Source organism: Fringilla coelebs (assembly GCF_963513975.1).
Source record: "Fringilla coelebs genome assembly, chromosome: 12".
NCBI classification, from domain to species: Eukaryota; Metazoa; Chordata; class Aves; order Passeriformes; family Fringillidae; genus Fringilla; species Fringilla coelebs.
In genome coordinates this window covers 12,558,664-12,581,457 of record NC_140038.1, presented here as the reverse complement: position 1 = coordinate 12,581,457, position 22,794 = coordinate 12,558,664, and the positions used below count along the sequence as shown (strand labels likewise).

Here is a 22,794-nt window from a genome sequence, read left to right as displayed (position 1 = left end):
CCATGAATACAATCCTCTACACCTGGATGTGAGATAAGTCTCTCCTGCCCCTCTGAAAACAAGAATGTTGCCACTTGGCCCATATTAAAACCTCCTTTTATACCCAGGAAATAGTTCTTTAATCTCTGCACAGCCTCAGATTGAGCCAAGAACGTGAGTTCAGCAACAATCTTTTATGTATCTGACTTAATCCCAATTTAATAACTTAAACCCTAAATAAATAACCTTTTTTCCCAGGGCATTGAGCCACTCTAAGGTCAGCATTCTGTTCCAAGAGGAGCTGCCAGCCCCTTTATCCATCCTTTAGGGACTCCTTCCTCAGATTATATGTGGACATTGCCCATTCCAGCAGGGAAGAAAAAATCGTTATGAGAAGATAAAGTCCCAATTCAGACCATACTGCTTGAGACCAAGCTTTTGGATATCTTCCTATCAAGATGTACTTCAGGTTATTCCAGCACTTGCCTTAGGATCCAAGATCTTATCAAAGAAACTTAAGTTTTTTAATTTTTAACTGTTGTTTCTTTTCTAGCTAGCAGACCTAGCGTATCAAGTACTGAGGCTACCCTGGGCTTCAGCTGTGCCAGGGCTCCCAGCCCACATCCAGGGGCCAGCAGAGCCCCAGAGAGGAGGGCAGAGGCAGGGAGGAAGCACAGAGGATTGCTCCAGCCAGCACCAGACAGGAGCACTGGGAATGCTGTGGTTAACTGCTCACCTGGTTTTGTTTCTGAAGGAATATTAGCCAGGGATTTTTTTGCCTAGATTTTTTTTTCTCATCAGTTGATACCTTCAGTTGGATGCCTTTATTGTTAATTTCCCTTTTTTTACTGTAAATATCTGGGCTAGTGGATACCAGTGCTATCATCAGTTATGCCAGCTATTTCTGAACTAAATTACTTCTAATTGCACATTCAACTCTCGTGCTCTCCTTATGCATAAAGACGTTTATGTCTCTTTTTAAAACGTGCATGTCATTACAGGGAGTGAATTGACAGAGGGTTTACTTCCTGACATTACCACTGGTTTTATTTTATGTTCACATTTGTACTGTGTAAGCCTTGAAGTGGACAACAGCCCTACAAGCAGACAGGAAAATATGAGCCCTGTCCCCGTGAGTTTGCATTCCAAGATGGGATTTCTTGTTAGCACTAATTCTTTCCACTTTCCTAAACTAATTATCAAAAACAAAGACCTGTGCAAACTATGTGTGCTGTCGCCTGCTAACACAAATAAGATGTATCACTACTTGGGCTTTTTCCTAAATGCATTTTCCACAATGCAGTATGAACCTCTCCTCTCTGCCCTCCCCAGCAGCACCCTTGGAACAGAAGTTTCCCAACTGAGCTTAATTCACTGCCAGTCATTCCAAGCACAGCCAGTCATTCCTGAACACCAGCAATGGCATCTGAAATGCTCAAACTATTGGACTGAGAAATTTTTAGATTTTTTTTCCCCAAATATCACATTGATCAAGCTGTTGAATAGCACATTGCTTCAGCAAGATTTGGTATTATTTGTATCCAGAAAAAAAAAACCTACAGAAAAATAAATAACCATAACTCAAGTCAAAAAAAAAAAGTTCCTATAATTTAGACAAAGCTAAATAGCTAAATAAGAATTTTTAATCTAAAAACCATGTGTAGTCCTTGCACCACAGTTGCTTATCTGCCACAAAGCAGACAAGCTACACTACAGCCTTGACTGACCATTATACATCATTCCAAGTTAACATTTTTCTATTTCACCATCTTATCATCCTTTATCTCCCTGCCTGAGTGAGGAGACCCACGAGTCATTAGGTAAAATATCATTCTAGGTCCCAAAAGTCTTTGCCAAGGCACAGTCTGGCCAGTCTCAAGGATTTTTCAAAGAGGAATCTGCTGGGTTTAAAGCAATGGCTGGAAATACTGAAGGCCTTTCCCTGACAGCTCTCTTTGTTCATCTGGGCTACATTTGCTGCTTGCTGCTAAGTTTCTTTGGGGTAATTTCTAATTCTATCATGCTAACCTTCTCTGGGGAAGGATTGTAAAATTTAGAAAGAAGCTAGTCAAACAGCAGATTTTTAGGACTACTGAGTAAGAGCAGTTAGATCAAGCAACTGCTGTCTCTAAAGAGAGAGGTATTTCCAAACAGCAAGGAAGAGCTGACCCAAAGATGTAACTCCCAAGTGTGAAACAGCATCGAGTGAGGGACATAAAAACAGGCAAGGGACTCCTGATCCCAGGGCATATGAGGACAGGGTGGACCACAAAAGACTGAGCTTGCTTAGTTTCTGGTTGGAGGGTGTTTACCCTGAAAATGCAAATGCATGATCTGTGGAACAACATTGTCATGAGCTTCAAAAATTTAACAGCCTAACATTTAGAGAGGGTGACACGTTTTGGAAGGATGCTATAAAAAAGGCAAAGAAAATTTAAAGAGCAAAAAATAAAACAGACACAGTAATTAGAGTTTAGGTTTGTGAGAGTCAGGTCTCTCAGCCTATTCACACGACCCAAAAGCAAACACAGAGGACCACTCTGCACCCCCAGATCAGAGGAGGGAGCTCTGGGGTGAAGCTCCATAAGCAAAATAGCACTTGTGGGCCACTTTTCAGTAAAGGTCACCAACTCTGCAAGTGCAAGAAAGAACTGATATTAAACATATAAAAGAACTGTTATTTACATTAGAGACACAGGGAACACGACCCCATGAAGAAAATGGGAATTATGGCAGTTATTGGAGTATCTGGAGGAAAAGTAACAATTTATTTCTCTCAGTCCTTGTCAGAAAAAAAAGCTGTCACAAAACCAGCTTGAGCTTCAATACTTTGGGAAGACATTGTAAAATTGTAAGGAGAAAAATCAATTTCCATTTCAGATCAAAGTTCAGTTTGATCACAAGTATTTGTGTAGATATTCCCTTTACACAGGAAGTATCTGAACTGACATGGTTACAAAAATGGATGAAAAATGTCTAATTTTTATTATTAAATTGTGTCAGCACCAGCTGAATCATATAAGATTAGGAGCCCATCATTAGTGTCATTTATGACAGTTTCTATTCATAGTTGAACAACTAAAATTCATGTCCATAATCTACAATCAAGCAATTTACCCATCAACTGATTATTTATGTTTTGTGCTATGAAAAACAAAATTATATTTCCCCACAATATTACTTCTTTCTGTTAAGCAACACAAGAACACACCTACAATTTAAAATGTCAGTACAGAAAACATTTTAAGCACTGAACAGCACTGCAGTTTTGAAAGCTTTATGAAAGATGAAAAAAATCATTTTTCTGGTACATTAGATTAGAAGGAAGTTTACTGCATTTTAGCTGAAGTTAGAGAAAAAAAAGGTACTGGCTTGTTTATTTGTGTTTGTGTATACATCTATGAAAATACTCCTCCAGTATCAGATTGATTTATAATAATGGCCCTTTAAGGGCTATTGACCTTGCTGCAAATGATTAAGAGTACACTGTGTGTACTAAGTAAAGATTTTCAGGGAGACATCTGTTTACTAGCTATGCCTCTTTGTAAGCAGGATTCTGCCATTTCCAGGATAGTGTCCTATGCCAGAGGGTGGGAAGAAGCTGGACCTTCCTCAAAGACCTTCACCTGCAAAAGTAGTTCATGAAAAAAAGGCTTCAGAGGAGTTGGTATCAGTTTTGTCAATGAGAAGACACACACTGTTTGTAACCCCCCAAAATTATAAATATTGGCATTTATGAGTATTGGAAACATGAAAATGGCAGCTGAAGGTGGAACACACTGGCAAAAAGAAGAAAAGGGGCTGGAGGAAAAAACTTCTGCCATGTGTGACTGAGCAAGTTAAAGAAAAACTACCAACCACTATGGATGACAATGCCAGAAGGTGAAGCAGAAACAGGCAGTAAAATGGGGGGGTTGGCACAGAAGCCGTTGTGGGGTGACAACATTTCTGTCCCAAATTGCCACCATTTGGCACTACAATCAAATTGTCACCAAATCACACCTGATAATTCAGTCTCTTCCATACTTACTGTATGGATTATTAAACATACTTGCCCCATACTCAAACATAAATCTGGAATGGTTTAATGAGATAATTATTAACATTAAGTTGGTTCTAAGCAATGCAATTAATTAACTGATACTTCAGCTTTTCTCTAAAAACCTGAAGTCACAGAATGCAGAGCCACTTACAGCCTGCTCTGAAGACCAGTGTCCTATAGCAAAAGGCAAACAAACAGCAACAGAGGACAAAGGCCATTAACAATCATTTATTTGTCCTAATTCAAGGACTGTTCCCTCCTCTGTTTGTTCTACTGCCTAGACAAGCCTACAAAGTCTTGCTGACAAAAATTACCTTTACTTCCCAAAGGTTTGCAAATATTCGCATCGTGATTTCACACCTCAGCCAAACTACTTCCTGTTAAATCTGTCTGTCCAAAAGAGGTAAAATTCCAAAAAAGCATCAGTGTGGTGGTGGCAGCATTCAGAGTCTTGCAGAGTTCCTTGGAGCTCTCAGTGCTAGCAGTGCTGGCTCTAAAGGCCTCATAAAAGCAGGCAAGTGGCCCAAAGGCATCAGCTGCCAGAAACTATTACAGTCCAAAGGCTCAACAAGGAGCAAAAGGCTCCATGTGCTCACTTCACTTCCATTTCACTTGCACAGTCCTAAATTCCTGGCACAGGAAGAACACAAATGTCCTGGGAAACGTTCTTTTTACACATGGAGCTAACATTAGCAGAACTGGTTTTGCTGGTATACTTTATACCAGCCCCTCAGCTGAAACAAGCTATTCTAACAAAAGCAAGCTCCCCTCTATCCACTATCATTGTATGCATAGCAGAGATCTTTTCCGAAATAAAGTATAATTAAAACCCAAATCCCTCACTGATATTTCTAATCTAGGTAACATTCCTCATACAGTCCTGTCCTTGACTGTATTAAGACTTCACCTAAACGTGTCCTAAGTATAGTTCCACATGTCAAGAACTACAGAAAAGCTTTCTGTTGTGAAAAAGCTGTACCATTGTATTTTTACTCTCAAATGCCACAAACAATGCTGCAACAAGCACAGCAGTATCAGTATCAGTGTAATTAGAAGAGGACTTTACCTTTCTTCTGTCAGTAAGAAATCTCCTGAAGAACAGACCACTGCAATAACTGACACCTGAGGCGAGAGGAGATGCCTCAGCAGCTAAGGCCCTGAACACTTGTTTCTGTAACATCTGATGGGTCCTCTCAAGGTCAGGGGCAGAAGAAGTCTGCAGGAGTGTGCAAGAGTGTGCAAGAGTGTGTGTGAGCAAGTGTGAGCGGGTGTGCAATCCCCTGACTGCTTTAGAGTGCTTATGCTTTTTACCAATCTAAAAAGGGAAATCATTGTGAAGCTCCCCAACATGCTGGGACAGCCAGGGGCTCTCTTTAAACACTTTGCAAAATAGCAGCTCTCTCTCACCACAAGAGCTCTTAATTTCTCAGTTCAGAAAAGCGCACAGCGCTTTCCTACAGCGCATAGCTGGGCAGCTCCAGAGCCTGCTTCTTCACACAAAATCTTTGAAAGAAGACTGGTAACTAAACTTGGCTTAATTAAGCTGACAATTTCACAGCTACTTTGAACAGCTCATTAACTGCAGGCTACAGCTTCTTTGCAGCCAAGGCTCCACAATACATCATACAGTGAACCTGCTGACAGGAGCTACAACTTCCAACTCTTGTTTCAAGAGATCAGATTTATTACTGAATTCCTGCTTCTTCTAACACCAGTTCAGGCCTCCTATAATAATGACTGAAAATACTTTTCTCTGCAGTACAGTGCTACCCATCACTGCAGAGAAACCCTGCAGGTTAAAGGCAATGCTGTTTTACATGGGCTGCAGGCTGAGAGTGGCACTGGGGTGAGGACAAGTGGCGTGGCTGAGCTGCCACAGCTGAGGGTTTACCAAGTCAGAGGGCTGTAGTCTACTTAAATTAACCACAAGCTAATTGGCAAACATCCTGCACATACGTATATAGCCCTTGGACAGTCTGCTCATGTCTGTTCTAGGACAAAAGGAGCAGTAGTTGTAGCAATCAATTACTCTGTGTTTAAGAACCTGTGTTTAAACAAATTACTACTGCTGGCCTCAGATCATTCCTCAGTACAGAGGTCAAAGTTTCCCAAACCTAACTCAGACTCTTAAGGATATGAAGACCTCTTACAACACCCAGCCAAAGCATAATTATGGTGTAAGCCATAATCCCTTTACCCTGGAAATCCTCTGTCATGCTTTTTTCTATACATGATTGTTTTATTAGTTTTCATTAAAAATAATTAAACTATTTTAGGATGGGCTAAAGGACCCTCCTTTAGAAGAATCTCTTAGAAATTCTACCTGCTGTCTTGGGACACCCTGATGTTGGGAAAGAGGATGAAAAAAAATGCCAAGCCCTTCACCCACATCCCTCTCTGCAAAATGGAGGGGGAAAAAAGAGGGGGGAAAAAATTAGGTACGACACAAATCTTTGTACCTCTTACAAAGTGGCAGGAAGCAATAGTAATCAAGCATTTAAAGATTCCCAGGTAATATTTCACATGAGTATTTACTGAGTGTACTGTTACAGGGGTAAGTGGAAACCAGATGCCAAAGTAGTCAAAGTGATTGGCCACAGCCAGGGAAGCACCACTCAGATTTCAGGTGAGCCCAGCTCATTTCCTCAGTACCTTTGTCCTGGAATGGAGCAGCCCTGGCACAGCAAATCCTAACAAGTGGATGCAGCTGGGTGCTTCTCTGATCAGTCAGCTGGAATATCAGTCAGCTGGGGAAAAAATGTAAGGGACCATTGACCAGAAACATCAGGTTTCCTGAAGGGGGTTGATAGTTCTTCTGTGCAGGTCATCCGTGGAGAAAGGGCAGGAGACTACACAGCCTCACTCGAGAAAACAACAGACTGAGGAAGACTGTGTCCTTTTCAAACTGATGATGGAAGAATTTAGGAGGTTTCTCAACTTTTTAGGACAAATCACTTTTCCATAACTAAGTAAATATCCCTATGGAGACAACAGTGACTTCTGCAACTAAACCATACCTCAGAGAGAGCTCTGAGCCTTGCAAGTGCTGGACCCCACCACTTACTCTCTCCACTGGCCTCTGGTCTTGGTTTAATTTCAGAGGGACTGACAGAGCAGTGCATCATTTCAGTGCATCCTAACCCACAATAAATCCTGTGCACCCAGTAAAAGGGTGAAAATCACAGCTACCTCTTAACACCCACAGCCTGCACTTCCTAGCACAGCTCAGAGGCTCTCAGAGGAAATGGAGGAAAAGATTGCCATTCCCTGACCCTGCACCAGTCTTAGACTTTGTAAAGCAACCAGACAAGGTTACCCCCAAAGCAAAAAACTACCCCAAGAACAGTGTCCCAAAAACTTAGCAGGCACAGCAGGAGAGAGTTTACATTGCCCAAAGAGCACAAGAGAGCCTTGTAAGAGCTCTCAGCAATCACAACAGCCAAGATAAAGTTAGCAGAAAACTTCAGAGCTATGTAACCTCCAAAAAGAAGTTGCTTTTAGTTTAATTGGCAAAATAAGAGATTGCAATTTCAGCTTGCTTTTTTTGACAGTCCGGCTACAAATCTCACTGTAAGTAATTAATTCATGAGAGAGCTTAGCTTTTTAGAAAATGTGATCTTCAGTCATGCTTCTCTGAAAATTTGGTGCTTGGCGATGTTCCCATGGTCACACTGTGAGCAGAGGCTAAGTCTGAGGATGTGAGAAGCCTCTGGACTTCCCACACCTCCCACCAGCCACTGGCAGGGCTTGCTCCCTCTGCCCCACTCCCACTCAAACTCTGAGGCTCTGCACTGATACAAACAAACAAGGAATAAAACCCTTCCAACTGTGTTGGGAAAAAAACCAATCCAACTCACAAACAGTGGCAGCAGAGTTATGTTTCTCAGAAAACTATCATAAGCTGATACATCAGTATTTAGCTCTCAGAACCAAAAGTACAGAATGCCCAACAAAATTTCTTTTTTTATTATTTGCTACCAAACCAGCAGGCTGCTACTACTGCCTGTCCTTCAGGGACAGACAGACACTACCTCTGCCCTTCTCACCAAAGCCAAGGGGGAGAGGGATGGGTCAGCTTCCTCACTGAGTAACTTCCTTAGGTCAGTCAGTTTTAGGTTGGATGAATAAGGATCATAAAAGGCTAAATCTCTCTTATCTCCAAGAATCTGTTTTTTCCTACTAGGTACCACTGCCAAAGGCAAATGCTTTTTGGATAAAACTTGGTTCCCAACAAGCTAAAATGAATGCATTCATTTTAAAGAGCTGTAACATGCAAAAAATTTTCAGAAAAGTCCTAAAAAGTAAGCAGCTGCCCCATAGTAAAATATTCCCTACTTTGGAAGAGGCACAATGTGACATTATCTGCTGAGGGAAGAAATGTCACTGGGAGGCTTAGGGGCTGTGAGTGACAGCAGTGCCACAGAATTTGAGCTGACTGTTCTCCTGACAGATCTCAGCTCCACAGCACTGCAGAGCACCTCCAGAAGTGAGGACATGCAATACCATCACCAATTGACAGTAGGAGCAGAACAGCCCTTTCATCTGAAATCCTGCAGAAAGCAGATCCATGCCTGCCAAAGACAAAAAAGAAAACCCCAAGTATTAAGTAAAGGAAAAGTTCCAGCAGCATCAATGGAAGGATGAAGCAGTGTCTGAGGTCACAGGACTTATTCTTCCTTTTAATGAAAACCTGTTTGGGTTTGCAAAACCCCCTCTGCCTGGCTTTGAAATGTTTAATTCCTCTAGAATATCAATTTTACCCTCAGGTTTTTTATCTGGAGGACACACTGACCTATGCATGGAGAAAAACCTAGCTCCCCTGGTCGTGAAGTCCTCTTCAGAATGCAAACCCATATTTAGTTTCAATTCATGTCCCCTGCTTTCTTCTAAACTCTTTCATTGTTTGTTCGTGGCCCCTGTAACAGTGTCTGCAGAAACAAATATATCAACCATTCAAACTGGTGGTGCTGCAGTGATAAGTATGTGCTAACACTGGTTTGGAAATTAATTCTCCATTCACAAATTCCACTCAAGAGTATAATTTTTCATTGCACTCATCAACCAAGTTTTAGGGACATAAAACTAAAATATTGGTATCGTATTACCCGCCAAAATGGCAAAAAATGAAAAGTAAATCAGTATGTTCAGATCAAAACCAGAAGAGGAACATGAAGAACTCTTCTCAGTTTTGTACCTTTAAATAGATCCCTTGCATCTTTCTCCAAAGCACACTCTGCTGAGGGCTGGAGACAAAGCCCTGCACACGTGGACACAGCTTGGTCTGAGAGCAGCCCTTGTGCTCTGGGTACATGGTGGCCCTGATCCTGCAGGACACAGAATTCCCATCAGGCATCCAAGTGGAAAGAGACAGCAAGCTGGCCAGGCAGGACACACTCCCCAGGGCAAGCCTGGCTCCTGCTGCATCCCTGCTGACAGAATGATCCTTGGGTGTAGGGGAGAACAACACAGGTACAAATACGCAGGGAAACACTCCTTCTGAATGCTTAGAAATTTAAGGTTTTAACTTCATGAGTCATCACCCTCAAAGAGCTTAACAGGGTTGAAGGAGTGTCATTTTAGTAACAATTTGGCCCACTAATAAATCTCTTTGGTATTTGGAAAATAATACTTTTCTTTGGTTTGAAAAATAAAAAGCAGATATCTTGCAAGCAATCCCAGTGCCATCCACACTTCAGTACAAGCTCTGGATTCCAGTATTTATGGACCTACACTCTGATACTCATCCTGTGCTGAAATATTTATCTTTGAGTTAAAGCTCATGGAAAAGCGCAGTTTTTACCAGGCAGTTAAACTGTGTGCAGAACAAATCACTCCTGCTTCAAGTTACCAGAGTAATAGGTGTGGCTGTCCTCAACCATTTGTGGAATTTCTCACCAAACTTATGAAAAGTTATGAAGGAAGGGAAAAAAAAAAAGAAAAAAAAAAAACCAAAAAAAACCACCACAAAACCAACAACAACAACAACAAAAAAACCCACCACCTTAAAAATTGGAAGGAAAAGCAGACAGTAGTCCAAAAAGAACACACATCTGCAAATTAATCACAACACACATCTGCAAATTAATCACCTCAGCTCAACATTGATTTTGATCTACCTACATATCCCACAGATATGTTTGTGTATTTAAACCTGGAATTAAAACCACTGCTGTAAAACAGAGCTCTACACCTCAGTGTCAGAAGAGCCACAACCCTGATAACTCAGTGGGAATGAGGAACATCTTTCTGATGATGCAGAAGTGGAGCTACTCCTAAATACAGGAAGATTGCCTTCAATGCAGATCATTTTGCTGTGCTTGAATTAACAAATTAGCTTAGGTTTTGTCCAAACAAAATTCTTATAACAAGGGTTTACTTTGCCAGTCACTTATTGAGGTGGTTTTTCTGCTTAAATTTTCTTAGAGATAACATAACTTTAGACTCAAAGGCAGAAGAGGATAGTAAATGTGTAATTTAGAAATAAGTTGTCTTTTAGTGGCAAATAAGACGGGGCCTCGTAAAGTTTCCACCACATCCCAGCAGGGAGCTAAAGGTCACTGCTAACTCAAAATGAAAACAATGGGAAGCAGAGGATGCCATTCTTTCATATTTGTCCAGTGATTCTGTGTTTTCTTTGCATGGATTTACTTAGGAAACTGGGAAGTCTAAAACACAATGAAAAGATTTCAATGTCACCATTTTCACTGTAACAAGACCCATAATCTATTCATGCTACTTTATAAAATGTTTGATTTACAAAGAAAAATACATCTTCATTGAAAAAGGTACATAAAATGTTTGGTTTCCTATGCAATTTTCAAATTAACATGCAAAATCATTCTGCTTTTGCAAAAAAAAAAAAAAACCAAAACTGAGTTCTCCTTTCCAACAAAGAAACAGACAGGCCTTAAATATGTTAAAATATTATTTAACAAACAGACTAATATATGTCCTGATTTTTAAAAATCCTTGAAATAGTATTAGTTTAGTTCACTCAGAAGTGAAAGACCCATCTGGCTAACGAAGAGATTTTCTTATACCAACAAAAATACGTTATCCCAATTTCTCAGAATCTAACGCTCAAAAACTGTCTATCAGGTAATAAAGTGGCAGAACCAAAAGCCACATTTACTGCCACTCCAACCAAGGGTGGGAATCCTTATTTGATGGTGGGAATCCTTATTCTCATGCTGGAATCAGTCTTTTCCACGAGCAACATTTTATTCCCAAAACTGCTTTTAAATCTTGAATATTCCTTTTTTTCATTCCAAGCTCTTCTGCTATGCAAGGACATTAACTCTCTACGTCTATCTGCAAACTACCTTTGAACATTGAAAACACTATCAAAGCCCATCTCAAATTATCTTGTCTACCACATTCAAAACAGATATAACCTAATTTATGTCAACACATTTCCATGTCAAAAAGCAGGTTCCAGCTCTCTTCCTTTCTCCTGGAACAAAGCCATACATGTGGGAGCTGGCTTGCACAATGCTAAGCCTTTTACTTGATGTAGAGTGACAGAGTTACAGATTTTACAAGAAACAGAAGAAAAGGGCCTGGGAGTTTGATGAGAGGCCAACAGCACAACCCATAGCAAAAGAGAACGGTCTGGAAGAATGCACAAATTGGAGACTCTGCTATTTAACTTCACAGCAAGTGTAACACCATCATTTATTACATTTTGGCCCTAAAGGGGGTATCAAGAAAGAACCTGGAAGGGGCTGAACGCCGAAATCTTTTTGCAGAGCAGAGGACTTAAACATCACTTCCTCGGTGCCTTTGAAACTTAAAAATCTGACTCTGGGCAATAAACTATTTAGTATGTCATGCACATTAAAGCTATTCAATTTGTATCTTGTCATCCTGTGCCAATTTAAATTACAGTTAAGTGATGGTACCTAATTATTTTACCCAAAGAGCAGATAGCAATGTGTAGAATGCCACAGGACCAAGCCAGTTCCTACTGAACCTCCACTGGATGAATGGGTCTTATATATAAAAACACTGAAATTCACAGGGAAAACTGAGCTTGGGACATTGCTAACAATGTTTTAATTCCATCCATGGCTGGTAAAGCAAATTACAGTGTGGGCATATTATATCCATATACACCACCTAAACAGAACACAATGCTAAATTGTTCTTCTGCATGTGCAGGTGCTTCTGTGGCCCCCTTATAAAATGACAAGGTAAATCTTATATTGAAACTATTTCACCTTGAGGCCACTCTGCTCATTATCATATTTGCTTTAAGCTTCTTTCACTTTTTTGCTGAGAGCTATAAAAGCTTTAGCTGTCCATATCTCAAAATACTTACTTCTTTTTGAGGACTCATTTGACAGTCAGTTGAGATTCCAACTGCTCAAAAAGTGGAATATTTTCAGTGTGCCGTTACTATTGCTTAAGTAAGCCAATTCTGGAGTCCTTTTTCAATGTGACAGCCAAGAGAGGTGAACAAATGTTCATATAATACTAAAACAAAACAGCTATTTATCACTGTTGGTAGTGGCGACTGCTGGATATAACAATTTCAATAGATGTTAAAAATAATTCTCACTCAAATACCTCTCCCTTTCTTGACATGGACATTTACTTGAACATGAGGAACAAATATTAAAGCATGCAAAACAGAAAGCAAAACAGTTTCCAAACAGTATTTTTTCTTATTCAAATGAACCATGAACAACTTTCTTAATAAGACATTCTTCATTGTCACATAGATTGTAAGCGTCCTCTAATCTACAATTCATTATGTGAGAAGTATTTGCAAGTGGGTGTAACCAGTTTGTACCTTTAACTTATACTTAAACTTGGCATTTGGGATGTAAAATCTGAATTGCTGGTATCTTAAATAGCAAGGCAAAGCTGTTAACTTGCATTGGAATTTCACACCATGTGCAATATTGGGAATGGTAAAAACTCATTAATACATCACCTCCTGTTATTCTGCCTGGCTTATAAGTACACTCCACAAGTAGGAAATTTCTCACTGTAAATGTACTTACACTTCAATCTGAGCCACACAATTAAGAATACAAAAGGTACAACACAGTAAGAAAAAAAAACAGAACTGCAGAAATAAAGGCTTGGATTAATACCTCCCCCATCAACAGATTCAGGAGGCAGAAAAGGAAGAGCTTAGTACTTAACTACATAAAATGGCCAGGGAAAAGACACAGAGCAAACTCAGACAGCAGCATTGAAGAACAACAGAAAAGGCACAGGAATTTTCAGCTGAGTTTCAGCGAAGTTTTTACCAACAGAAAATACTCCAAAAATTCAGGGTCTAACCTTGCTCATCTCAGGCACACAAAGAATCGCCCTCAGATGCAGTGACACATTTTGCAAGAGTTGGTTTGCATGACAAGAAGAGGTACCAATAATAATGCTTTGAAAATTAAAACCACAGCTTATGCTGCCTTTGTAGTGTGGCCATCTATACACTGTGAGTGATTTACAGTTTGGGTTTTTTCCAATTTACATAACAAACAACAGGAAACTTAAAAAGATAAAAATTAGACCGAAATATGAGCCCAGTTCACATGTTACTACACCACTTCACACAATTTAAAAATGAGACTCCCATCCCCTGGAGAAAGGGTTCATGCCTTACAACAGCAGCATTAAAAGTATCAGTCTGAAAGTCTGGAGCCCTAAAGACTGAGAGAAGTTCACGGATGTCAGCGTGGGAAGGATCCTCTCAGTGCAAGCAAGGATCTCTGCACAGGAGAGCTGACGTCAGTGGAAGTGGGAGGGAAATGGGGATGGGAAGTTTGTCGGGGAAATGATTGAGGACGGTTTCAGTGGGAACAGGGAGGATTCAGGAGAGGGTGGACGGCCTCAGTGGAAGCATGGACAGAAAGCGTGGGAGTATCAAAGGGAGGGAGTGCTCGTGTGTTCCGAGGGAAAGGAACTACCAGACAGGGAGGAAAAGAGCAGACAGCTTAATGGACTAAATAATGTGCTGTTAACTGCTGAAATGAGATCCACTTCAGCACTGCAGGTGCCATACAGCATACAGCCTATGCAGAATTATGCAACATGGGTTTGCAGTGACTGCAAAATTCACAGGCAATTTCACGGTTTGAATGCAGAAAACTTACTGGCTGTAGGGGCATGGATTTAAACTGGCTGCCCCACATCAGCTGATAAATCAAAAGACTATTTCACATTCAGTCCTTCTGACTTGGGAGTAATTTTAATTTCAAACAAATGAAGTGTGGATTAACTCTCTGATCCCCTTGCACCCAAATGCACATATTTCTCTATTCAATGTACCAACAGGGAGAGTTCCTCAAGGAAAGAGGAAGGAAATCTTACATACGTAAAAGAATGACAGAGCAAAATCAAGGTGCTACAGTGTATATTAATGCGTTGGAGAAGAGCCACACACACACAGGATGTTGGGATAGCATATGATTATGAATATCCAAGCCAATTCTAAATAAACACCCAAGAAGTCCTTATGTTATGGATTAAACAGTTATTATTCTAACAGTGTTTAAGCAGGTTTCTGTGAATCCAAGTACCTTTATCACAAATTCAACTACAAAAATATCTGAAAATCATACCTGATATATATGAAAAATGACAGACTGTCTCAATTTTGAGTCCACTTCCTTGAGATTTTTAGAGTTAAAACAAAAATCAGGGAAACTCCTCTTTGTAACAGTACTGGTTAAGTGTAATTTGACATTCTTTATGTAGCACTGGATAATCAAACCCCAGTCCTTGCATCCAAGTCCTGCTCATCTTTCACTAGTACAGGGTTTAATCTGCAGAGGCAATACATTGAAAATTAAGGGAAGAGTTTCCATGGCTGGTTCACTGTTTAAATATGGCACTTAATCCAAGATGCTCATAATTGTCAAATAAAAGCAACATATGAAAATACTAATTAAGGAGGGAGATACAGTGCCATGACCTAAAAGAGGTCTTCCATTTCTCACATACTGTCACCATATTCATACACAACAGAAATAGGTATTACAGCATTTACCTCTGCACACAATCACTTTCAGGATTATTCTGCAAATCTGGGTGGAATAATTTAGGGTTCCCCATACTAGAAAAGAACACGTCAGTTTTTTTAGCTACAGTTTATAAATTGATGCAAATCACAAAATACAGTGTGCTCACACCACCCATCTAGAAAATGACCTTCTGCTATTTGGCCAGGAGAAAGATATAACAAGACACGAACACAAAACCAGAGCAAGTTAGGGGCTAGTTAGCAAGAGATATAATGCCATTTTACAATAACATGGAACTTTTTTTTCTTTTTGTTACATTTACTGACTTGAAAAATGTGCACTATAGCCAGCAAACTGATTCAGCATTAGTAATATGAATAGTAAATATTATTGCACTATTAAAACTATACATGTTTTAATGAACTTAACAGTAATGCCAGCTAAAGTGTAAACATGAAATTTACACACAGGCCAAGTTTTGTTTATAGCTCTAACACAGCATTCTGTTGGCTTTAATTTGAGAATATTAACAACTTAAAACACCCTGAAACCCAGTGAAAAAGTCATTCAGGCAGATTTCTGGTGATTCACACAAATTCTGGGTGACACCACCAGCGCCCAAAGCACACCAGGTTTGTAGCATTTCGTGTTTGGCTGAAGGAATCCCCAGGGCCATAAAGAGTGTACTATACACTCCAAGAAACAGCAATGGTTCTTAGTAGCACCCTAACTCTTACAGTTCTTCCTCTAATCAAAAATCCTTTAATTACAAAGCAGCACAACATCCTGCCCAATGCTCCTTTTGCCTTGAGGAATTTCAAGCTCCTGCACATTTTTTTCAATTTTCTCACTCTTTCTTTCTTTCCAAACTTCACTGGACTGTGAGAACTGCTCTGCAGTGATCCCTCACTCCAGCACAATCTCTGAGACAGCACAGTTATGTAGCACTGCAAATCTGGTCGTACTACACAAGCTAATGACAAATGCAGAGAAAGAAATACCACGCTGCCTGACAGCTCTAAAGATCATTACAGGATTTTGCACATGAAAATAATGGAGATGTGATGTGTCCAACAGATTTTGTATTCAACTGATCACAAACAGAGCTCCATTTTCATTTCTCAGAACCCATCTTTAATAGAACTGTGCTGAAGAGTGATGACAGGGGCAGAAAATGTGACTGAGTGATAAAAATCTGAGTGACTGTCAACGAGATGACAGCATGCATACAAACCAACAGCAACCTATGGTGTCTGGCTGAATTACCCAAACCCAGTAACAAGAATTTGCACAAAGTTCGTGAAGGTGAACAACAAAATTTAACAAAAATTAAGACTGCTTCCCACACGTACTTCTGGAAACAGGTTTGAGGGATTTTTTTCCCCTTAAACCATCACACAGGACAAATTCACAGAACAAAAGTTTTAAAAGACCACTTGTGATTCAGGTTTTGTAACATTCATATTACAAATTCAGCTAGCAAAACAATTGTCAGGATTTAGATGACAGCTTAAGCTTGCTCAGTGTGTCTGCTGTGTTAAACACCCGTGAGCTCATCTATCGCGTGTGAACAGGGCCGTAAAGTTCATTTCCTGTGCAGTGCTGTTAACACAGAAATTTAGTTTAGTACACCACCATTCAGCTTCGTGTTCTCAGTTAAGTACTGTTAATTCCTCACCACTCTCAAAGTGTCTGCTAATTTTCAAGACTTTTTTTAAACTATGACCAAAGATTACCAAATCTGAAGGAAAACAATCAAAGAAAATCACCCACATAACTGAAGTAAATTATTCCAGGTCAATACTCCAGAAGTTGTCTTGGTAAGCAAGTAAAAACCCTAAGTAAACAACAAATCATTAGATTTTCTGTTAGTCTGCAAAACACTTGACATTCAGCTAGATCTCACTTGCATCTCAAGGCCTGTATCTTATATTTACAGCATGTGGATCTCAGTTCTTATCGCAGCAACCAGAACAGAACAGCCATGTTATATAATATCCTCAGGGCTGCTACAATGTGATTTTTCTTACATTTGCAACTACTCATTTTTACAAAATAAAAAATAGTTTCCAAAAAAAAAAAAAAAAAAAAAAAAAAGATAAAATCCAAATCTATAACATTAGGAGCCAAAGTACAACTCATAAATAAACAGATAAAAAGCAAACAGACAAACAAGCACTCCAAACCACTAACTGTCAAACTTCCAAGAAAATAATCACAAATCACGATTTTTTTCAGCGTGTGTCTGTCAACTCCAAACAGTTTTGTGTCGTACCTCTACTCAAAAGTATGGACACAAACACACAGGAAAAAAACCCGCAAAACAAATTCCCTATTTGCAGCAACAGACAAGGTCAACAAGTTGTTAATGTAAATCAGTACCCAGGGCAAAACACGCTGCCGCTCTCCCTTCAACTTTCCAAATGGAAGAGGTATGTAAAGCGATCAGCCCAGCTCGCAGAACCGCGATCTGCCCCCGCTTCCAAAGGGGACGAGCACGGCCAGCCAGGCGGGACGGCCCGGCCCCACCGCGGGGCTCCGCGCATCCCCCGCCCGGCGCGGCCCCACCGCGCCCGCAGCGACCCCCGCGCTCCGGCGGACCCGCTCCAGCCATCCTTCGGGACAAGTAACACCGCTCTCCTTCCCAGAATGAGCAAAACTCATTCTGTGGAGTGAAGAAAGAGGCTCGGGTACCTCTACAAAGTCGCCAAGACACTGATTCGTTTATAAACGAAAGTAAAGCCCAAGCCAGGAAAAGCTCCCGCACGACGGCCGGGAGGGTCCCTGGGCTGAACCGCTACAGCCAGCTCCTGTTCTGAGAGAAACAGTGCTCGTGTTTAGCACCCTTTTTACCTTAACATTGGATCTGCCGGTCTGGGCCTCTGCCTCCATGCTCTGGCTGTTCTCCCTCTTGTCTTTCTTAGAGGAATTAGTCCTCGCCTCATAAGTGGATGTGTTGTAGCATTTAATGAATAATCCTGGGACGGGGTTGCCTTGCTGCTGTTGAGACATGGTTGTGTTGGTCTGGTGAGGGAAATTGTACTCCTCAGACTCATTGCTACTGTGACAGATCACTCTGCTGTCAGAGAGGTTGGTGCTTGGAACACAGCCCATGCTTTGTGGCCACCTGGGGAATACTTCTAAATTGTATATATATACGTGTATATATATATATATATGTATATATATCTTTCCTTCCCGTTGATATTTTCCCCCTGCTTAATTTTTTTTTTGTTAACAAGTTGAATCTCTCTCCTGCGTCTCCGCTACACTCTGAAGCATTGCCATCGGTCCCTTCTACACCACCAGAAACGTGTCTGTTCTCCTCGTCCTCCAGGAAACAGGTCCTTTTAGCTCAATCTCAGCAGTGGGCTGGGGAGCTGGAGGGGAGGGAAGGGGGAAATCAAGAACCGGTCGACTTCGTATTTTCACGGATTATTATTAATTTGTCTAAGCCATCTGAGAATCTTGGTAACGTTTTCTTTCCTTCTTGTAAAAGCAGAAAAAAAAAAGAGGAAAAAAAGGCAAAAACAACAAAAAAAGAGGCAAAAATAACAAAAAAACCCCAAGCCCCAAACCACACACACCTCGGCGTCGGCTCGGCGCTCAGAGCGGCCGGGGGCACGGCACCATCTCCTCCCCTGAGCCCGGAGCACGGCGCATTTTCCACCCGGGCTCGCTCCGCGTTACCGATTAACCCGGGACCGGGCCGGGGGCCGCTCCCCACCTCCGCGTCCGCGCTCCCGCCGAGCCGCGCTCACCCCTCGCGGTCCCGCTCGGCGCTGCGCTGTGCCGGGGGTGCGCTTTGGGGTGTGCTTTGGGGCCAAAAAAAAAAAAAAAAATCAACGATTTATTAAAAAATCCCAGCGAAGAGCGAAAGCCGCCCGGCCGCCCCGGGGAGCCGGCTGCGCTCCTCACGCCGCGCTGGGCACGTCCCGCACCGCCTCGGTCGCGGGCGGGCGGGCGGCCGCGGCGGGGGTGACATTCAGGTTCCCGTCGTCGGAAGGAAGGAAGAGCCCCCCGTCAGGCGGCAGAGGGGCTCTCCGGCCGCCGCAGCGGCATCCCGGCTCAGCGCCGCGGGGCAGGGGCGGGCCGGGCCGCGGGGAGCCCCCTCGGGGGATCGGGCACGGCCCGGAGGGCTTCCCTCAACCGCGGGGGCAGCCGGCGCGGCGGGCGGACGCATCAAAGGGCCTCCATGATGCGGTTGATTTTTTGGGCAGAGAACTGATGCGAAACGGCGAGAGGGGAAAAATTAAAAAATAAAAAAAAAAAAGGCGAGAAAAATTAAAAAGAGCGAGAAGTAGAAGAAGAACGATCCTAGCGTCCCATCCCGGCGGCAAGGGCTGCAGCGGCGAGAGCTCTGGTTCCCGGGGCCGTGGTGTCTGCATCCCTCAGCAGGGAAATGCCCGGCTCCCCGCAGCCGCCGTCCCTCACGCCGCGCTCACCTTGTTATTATTGATGTTCCTCAGCGGCGGCCGCGGCCCCTCCGCCGCCCCGCCCGCCCGCCCCGCCCGCCGCTCCCCCCGCGCCGCCCCGGCTCCCGGCCCGGCTCCCGGCCGAGCCAATGCAGCGCCCGGCGGCGCTGACCTCCGGCCCGCGCTGGCGTCAATGCAGATCAGCGGCCGCGGCCAATGCCGCGCCGGCCCCGCCCGAGCCCGCGGCCCCGCACCGCCGCCCGCACCGCACCGCAGCGCGGCCCGCACCGCCCTGCGCTCGGCCGAGCCCCGGGACGCCGCCTCGGGGAGACACCTCTCCCCGTGAGACACCTGGTGCCCTGCTTCAGAAACTGGACAACGGGCTCGGTTGTTGCTTCCCACCGTTTTCCTTTTCCACTCTGCCCATGCCAATTTCTTTGAAAATATTTTTGAAAGCAAAGCCTGTGAAAAGGGAAGATGGTGCTATGGGTGGAGCCAGGCCCCGGGGCTTGGGAAATCAACTGCAGGCAGACTTTTCCTGGAATATGTATGTAAAATAAGCCTTTTCTGTTTCTGTATCATATGAAAGGAACTATGCTTCCTTATCCTATAGATGTGCTGGGAGGCTAGATGTCTGGATGTACTTTAAGAGAGAAGATGCTGTATTTAAAGCCCCTTAGACACCGTGCCCAGAGCAAAACAAGTTACTGCCATAGACAATTTGTGTTCCAGAAGTACCAGCTCAAGTGCAGCCCGGGTTCAACGACAGACACACAACAGTGTACTCTACCAGAGACCACACACAACCCATGGCACCTTCACGTGCCTTTTGCTTTTTTCACTATGTCATTCATAGCTTCTGCTACCTTTATTCTCAATGATTCACATAGGTGCTTCTCCAAGATCCTGCCTGTTTTCACTAGCTCAGAGGCAACAGCAATTTAGGGAAGGCCCAACCAAATTTTTGATTTAGGAACATGGTGAAAACCAAATATCAGAGACATGACTTTTATCAATAATCTCCAGCACCTGAAGAGGGGGAAATGATGTGTTACGTGAGGAAACTGAACTACTCCTGCTTTTTGCCATGAACACTTTTGTGGTCCCCTGGCAGAATCATTGTGTTTCACAAGAATCCAATTCAGCAGGAGCACACTTGTGTGCATTCAGGACAGCCACACTTTTGACAGTGCCTTAACTGCATGACAAATGCCATCAGGTGATAATTAAAAGCAAAACATGCAGATAAGTGATGACTGTGCACAACAAGAATGACAAGAAGCAGCTTTTCACTCGTGTATGTAACAGCATCACTTGATCCAGATGAGAGCACCTTGTAGAGTTGAGAGATGCAAAGCCAAAAGTCAGTGCTTTTGAGAAATGTGGTTTTTCAGGATAACCACAGTACTTGCAATGCAGAAATGCTTTTATTTACTTCTCATAATCGCTAGCATTAAAGGCTGGAAAATCAAATCTTTCCTTCCCCGATGTTTCTGCTACTGTGCAGTTTCAAGTATAAGCAACAGTCACATAAACTTCATCCACCCCATTAATTCAGCTGATCTATCAAGCCTCTTAGAAAAAGAAGTCAGCTTCCTGTGCCCTCTCATCACTTTGGAGACCCACTCAATATAAGCATTTAACAACAAATGAAGGGAAAGGCTTAATATACCCATTTAAAACAGTGGGCACTGTTTGGAGATGAATCTCATCCTCATTCTCTCCTTTACATTAAACATTATTTACTAGATGCCATTAATAAGAACACACTTATGTGCAGCTAGAAAAAGACTGTGGAAGAAAAGAATGCTACAATTTCCTACTTGTGCTGTTAAGCATGAGTGTGGGCTCCCTTCCTCAGCCCTAATGGATCTGTCAGCAAAACTGCTATTGCACTTTATTTCTGGAGGCACTGGAGGAGTCAGAGACAGCAAAACTTCATTTTCAGAGCTGCACATTCAGTTTGCAGTGCTGACACCTAGAGTTAAGCTTTCTACTTTGTAAAATAAATGGGTCTGGTTTGCAGGTGCATAGAGATAAAATGTACAATTCATGGTGTCATTTAAAAAAAAAATCAATATTGGAAAAATCTCTGCTTTCCACTTTGAATGCAAACAAATTCCCACTCAACTACTACAAAAATTTATGTAAATGACAGGCAAATACTGGGGGGAGGGAAAGTGTTTTGTTTGATAACAGCGTGACAAAACAAGAAAATGTACATGCAGATATGATGTGCATGACCACTTTGCTCTTTCAAAAAGTTTTTCCACAACTGCCCATTGGCAGGTTATTACTGATTATTTCTACAGCCTAACTTCATTTAAAAAAACAAATCAAAACAAATCCATTTGCAAGATTTTGAGATGAGAACTCACACTGCCTTGAATGGGAGGTTGAGATGAAACTGAATAATCCTTTAGTAGTTTAATAAAAGCCATTGAAAAATCACTGGGGTTGTTGTCACACTGATAAAAATTCAACTAAAGACAAAAAACTGCTCTGAACAAGACTGGCACTGGAATTGTCTTGTTTCTCTACAGTTTGGAAACACTGATGCTGGGTTTTATTGCCAATAGAAAAATACAGTTGAAATATAGATTTACCCAGAGCCTAGAATCAGAGAGAAGGAGTGAAAGCATCAAAATTGTTGGCAATGGTTGTAATTTGTCACTGCATTCTATGAAGTGTATGGATAAAGGGCCTTGTTCACACTCACTGCTGAAGTGCAGCTCAGGAAATGGTGGGCCCTGTTATAAAAAAACAAAAAATCATGCAAAATAGCAGAGGAAGCCTAGGAGTGTAGACACTGGCAGATTAGGGCTGTGGGGGAAGTGCAAGGTCAGTACAGAGTCAGTAAGGGAGAGGTCAGAAGTGAACTAGCTCTAGGAGACAGCTGGAGGAATGAGAAAGGTTATTTATGGATAATAAGGTTGAATTTCATTCAGGACTGCAGAATAAGAAAGAATGCTAGGAAAGAGCTTGGAATGATTGTTATCAGCTTCATCTGCAGACAAGTGGGTGCAGGGGAAGATCAAAGTATTTAGAGAACAAAACATGTCAAAATTAAAAGGTTTGAAAAAGCACTATTCAGCCACATCCTCATCCTTCTCACAGAGAAATTACATTGGATCCTGCATGTTTTTGACAAAAGACTGAACATACTGCATCCCAGATATCCCCCACTACATTTTGTGTCAGCAGTGTCCATCCATTTCACTCAGCCCTTGACCAATTCCCACTGCAGATTGTAGGAGTCCATCCATGAGCACTGGGACAGCTCACTCCTGTCCAGTCACACAAAGATGCACGCAAAGGCCCAGAGCAAAAATATGTTGCCAAAATCTCAGTACCTGAGACGTGGGCAGGCAGAATTATTATG

General features: G+C 42.2%; 1 protein-coding gene across 2 annotated transcripts in view; it reads right to left on the bottom strand.

Annotated features, from left to right (window-relative positions):
- Nucleotides 1-22,794, bottom strand: part of PDE8A (phosphodiesterase 8A) — a 136,431-nt gene that overhangs the window by 92,301 nt on the left and 21,336 nt on the right. The window contains exon 1 of one of the 2 annotated variants that reach the window (XM_084213362.1): nucleotides 17,851-19,497. The exons of the other annotated variant lie outside the window; for it this stretch is intronic. Coding sequence (XP_084069488.1) covers nucleotides 17,851-18,111 — 261 coding nt within the window. The 5' untranslated portion in view covers nucleotides 18,112-19,497. Of the gene's footprint in view, nucleotides 1-17,850; nucleotides 19,498-22,794 lie in introns of those variants that run through there. 2 annotated transcript variants of the gene reach the window in all.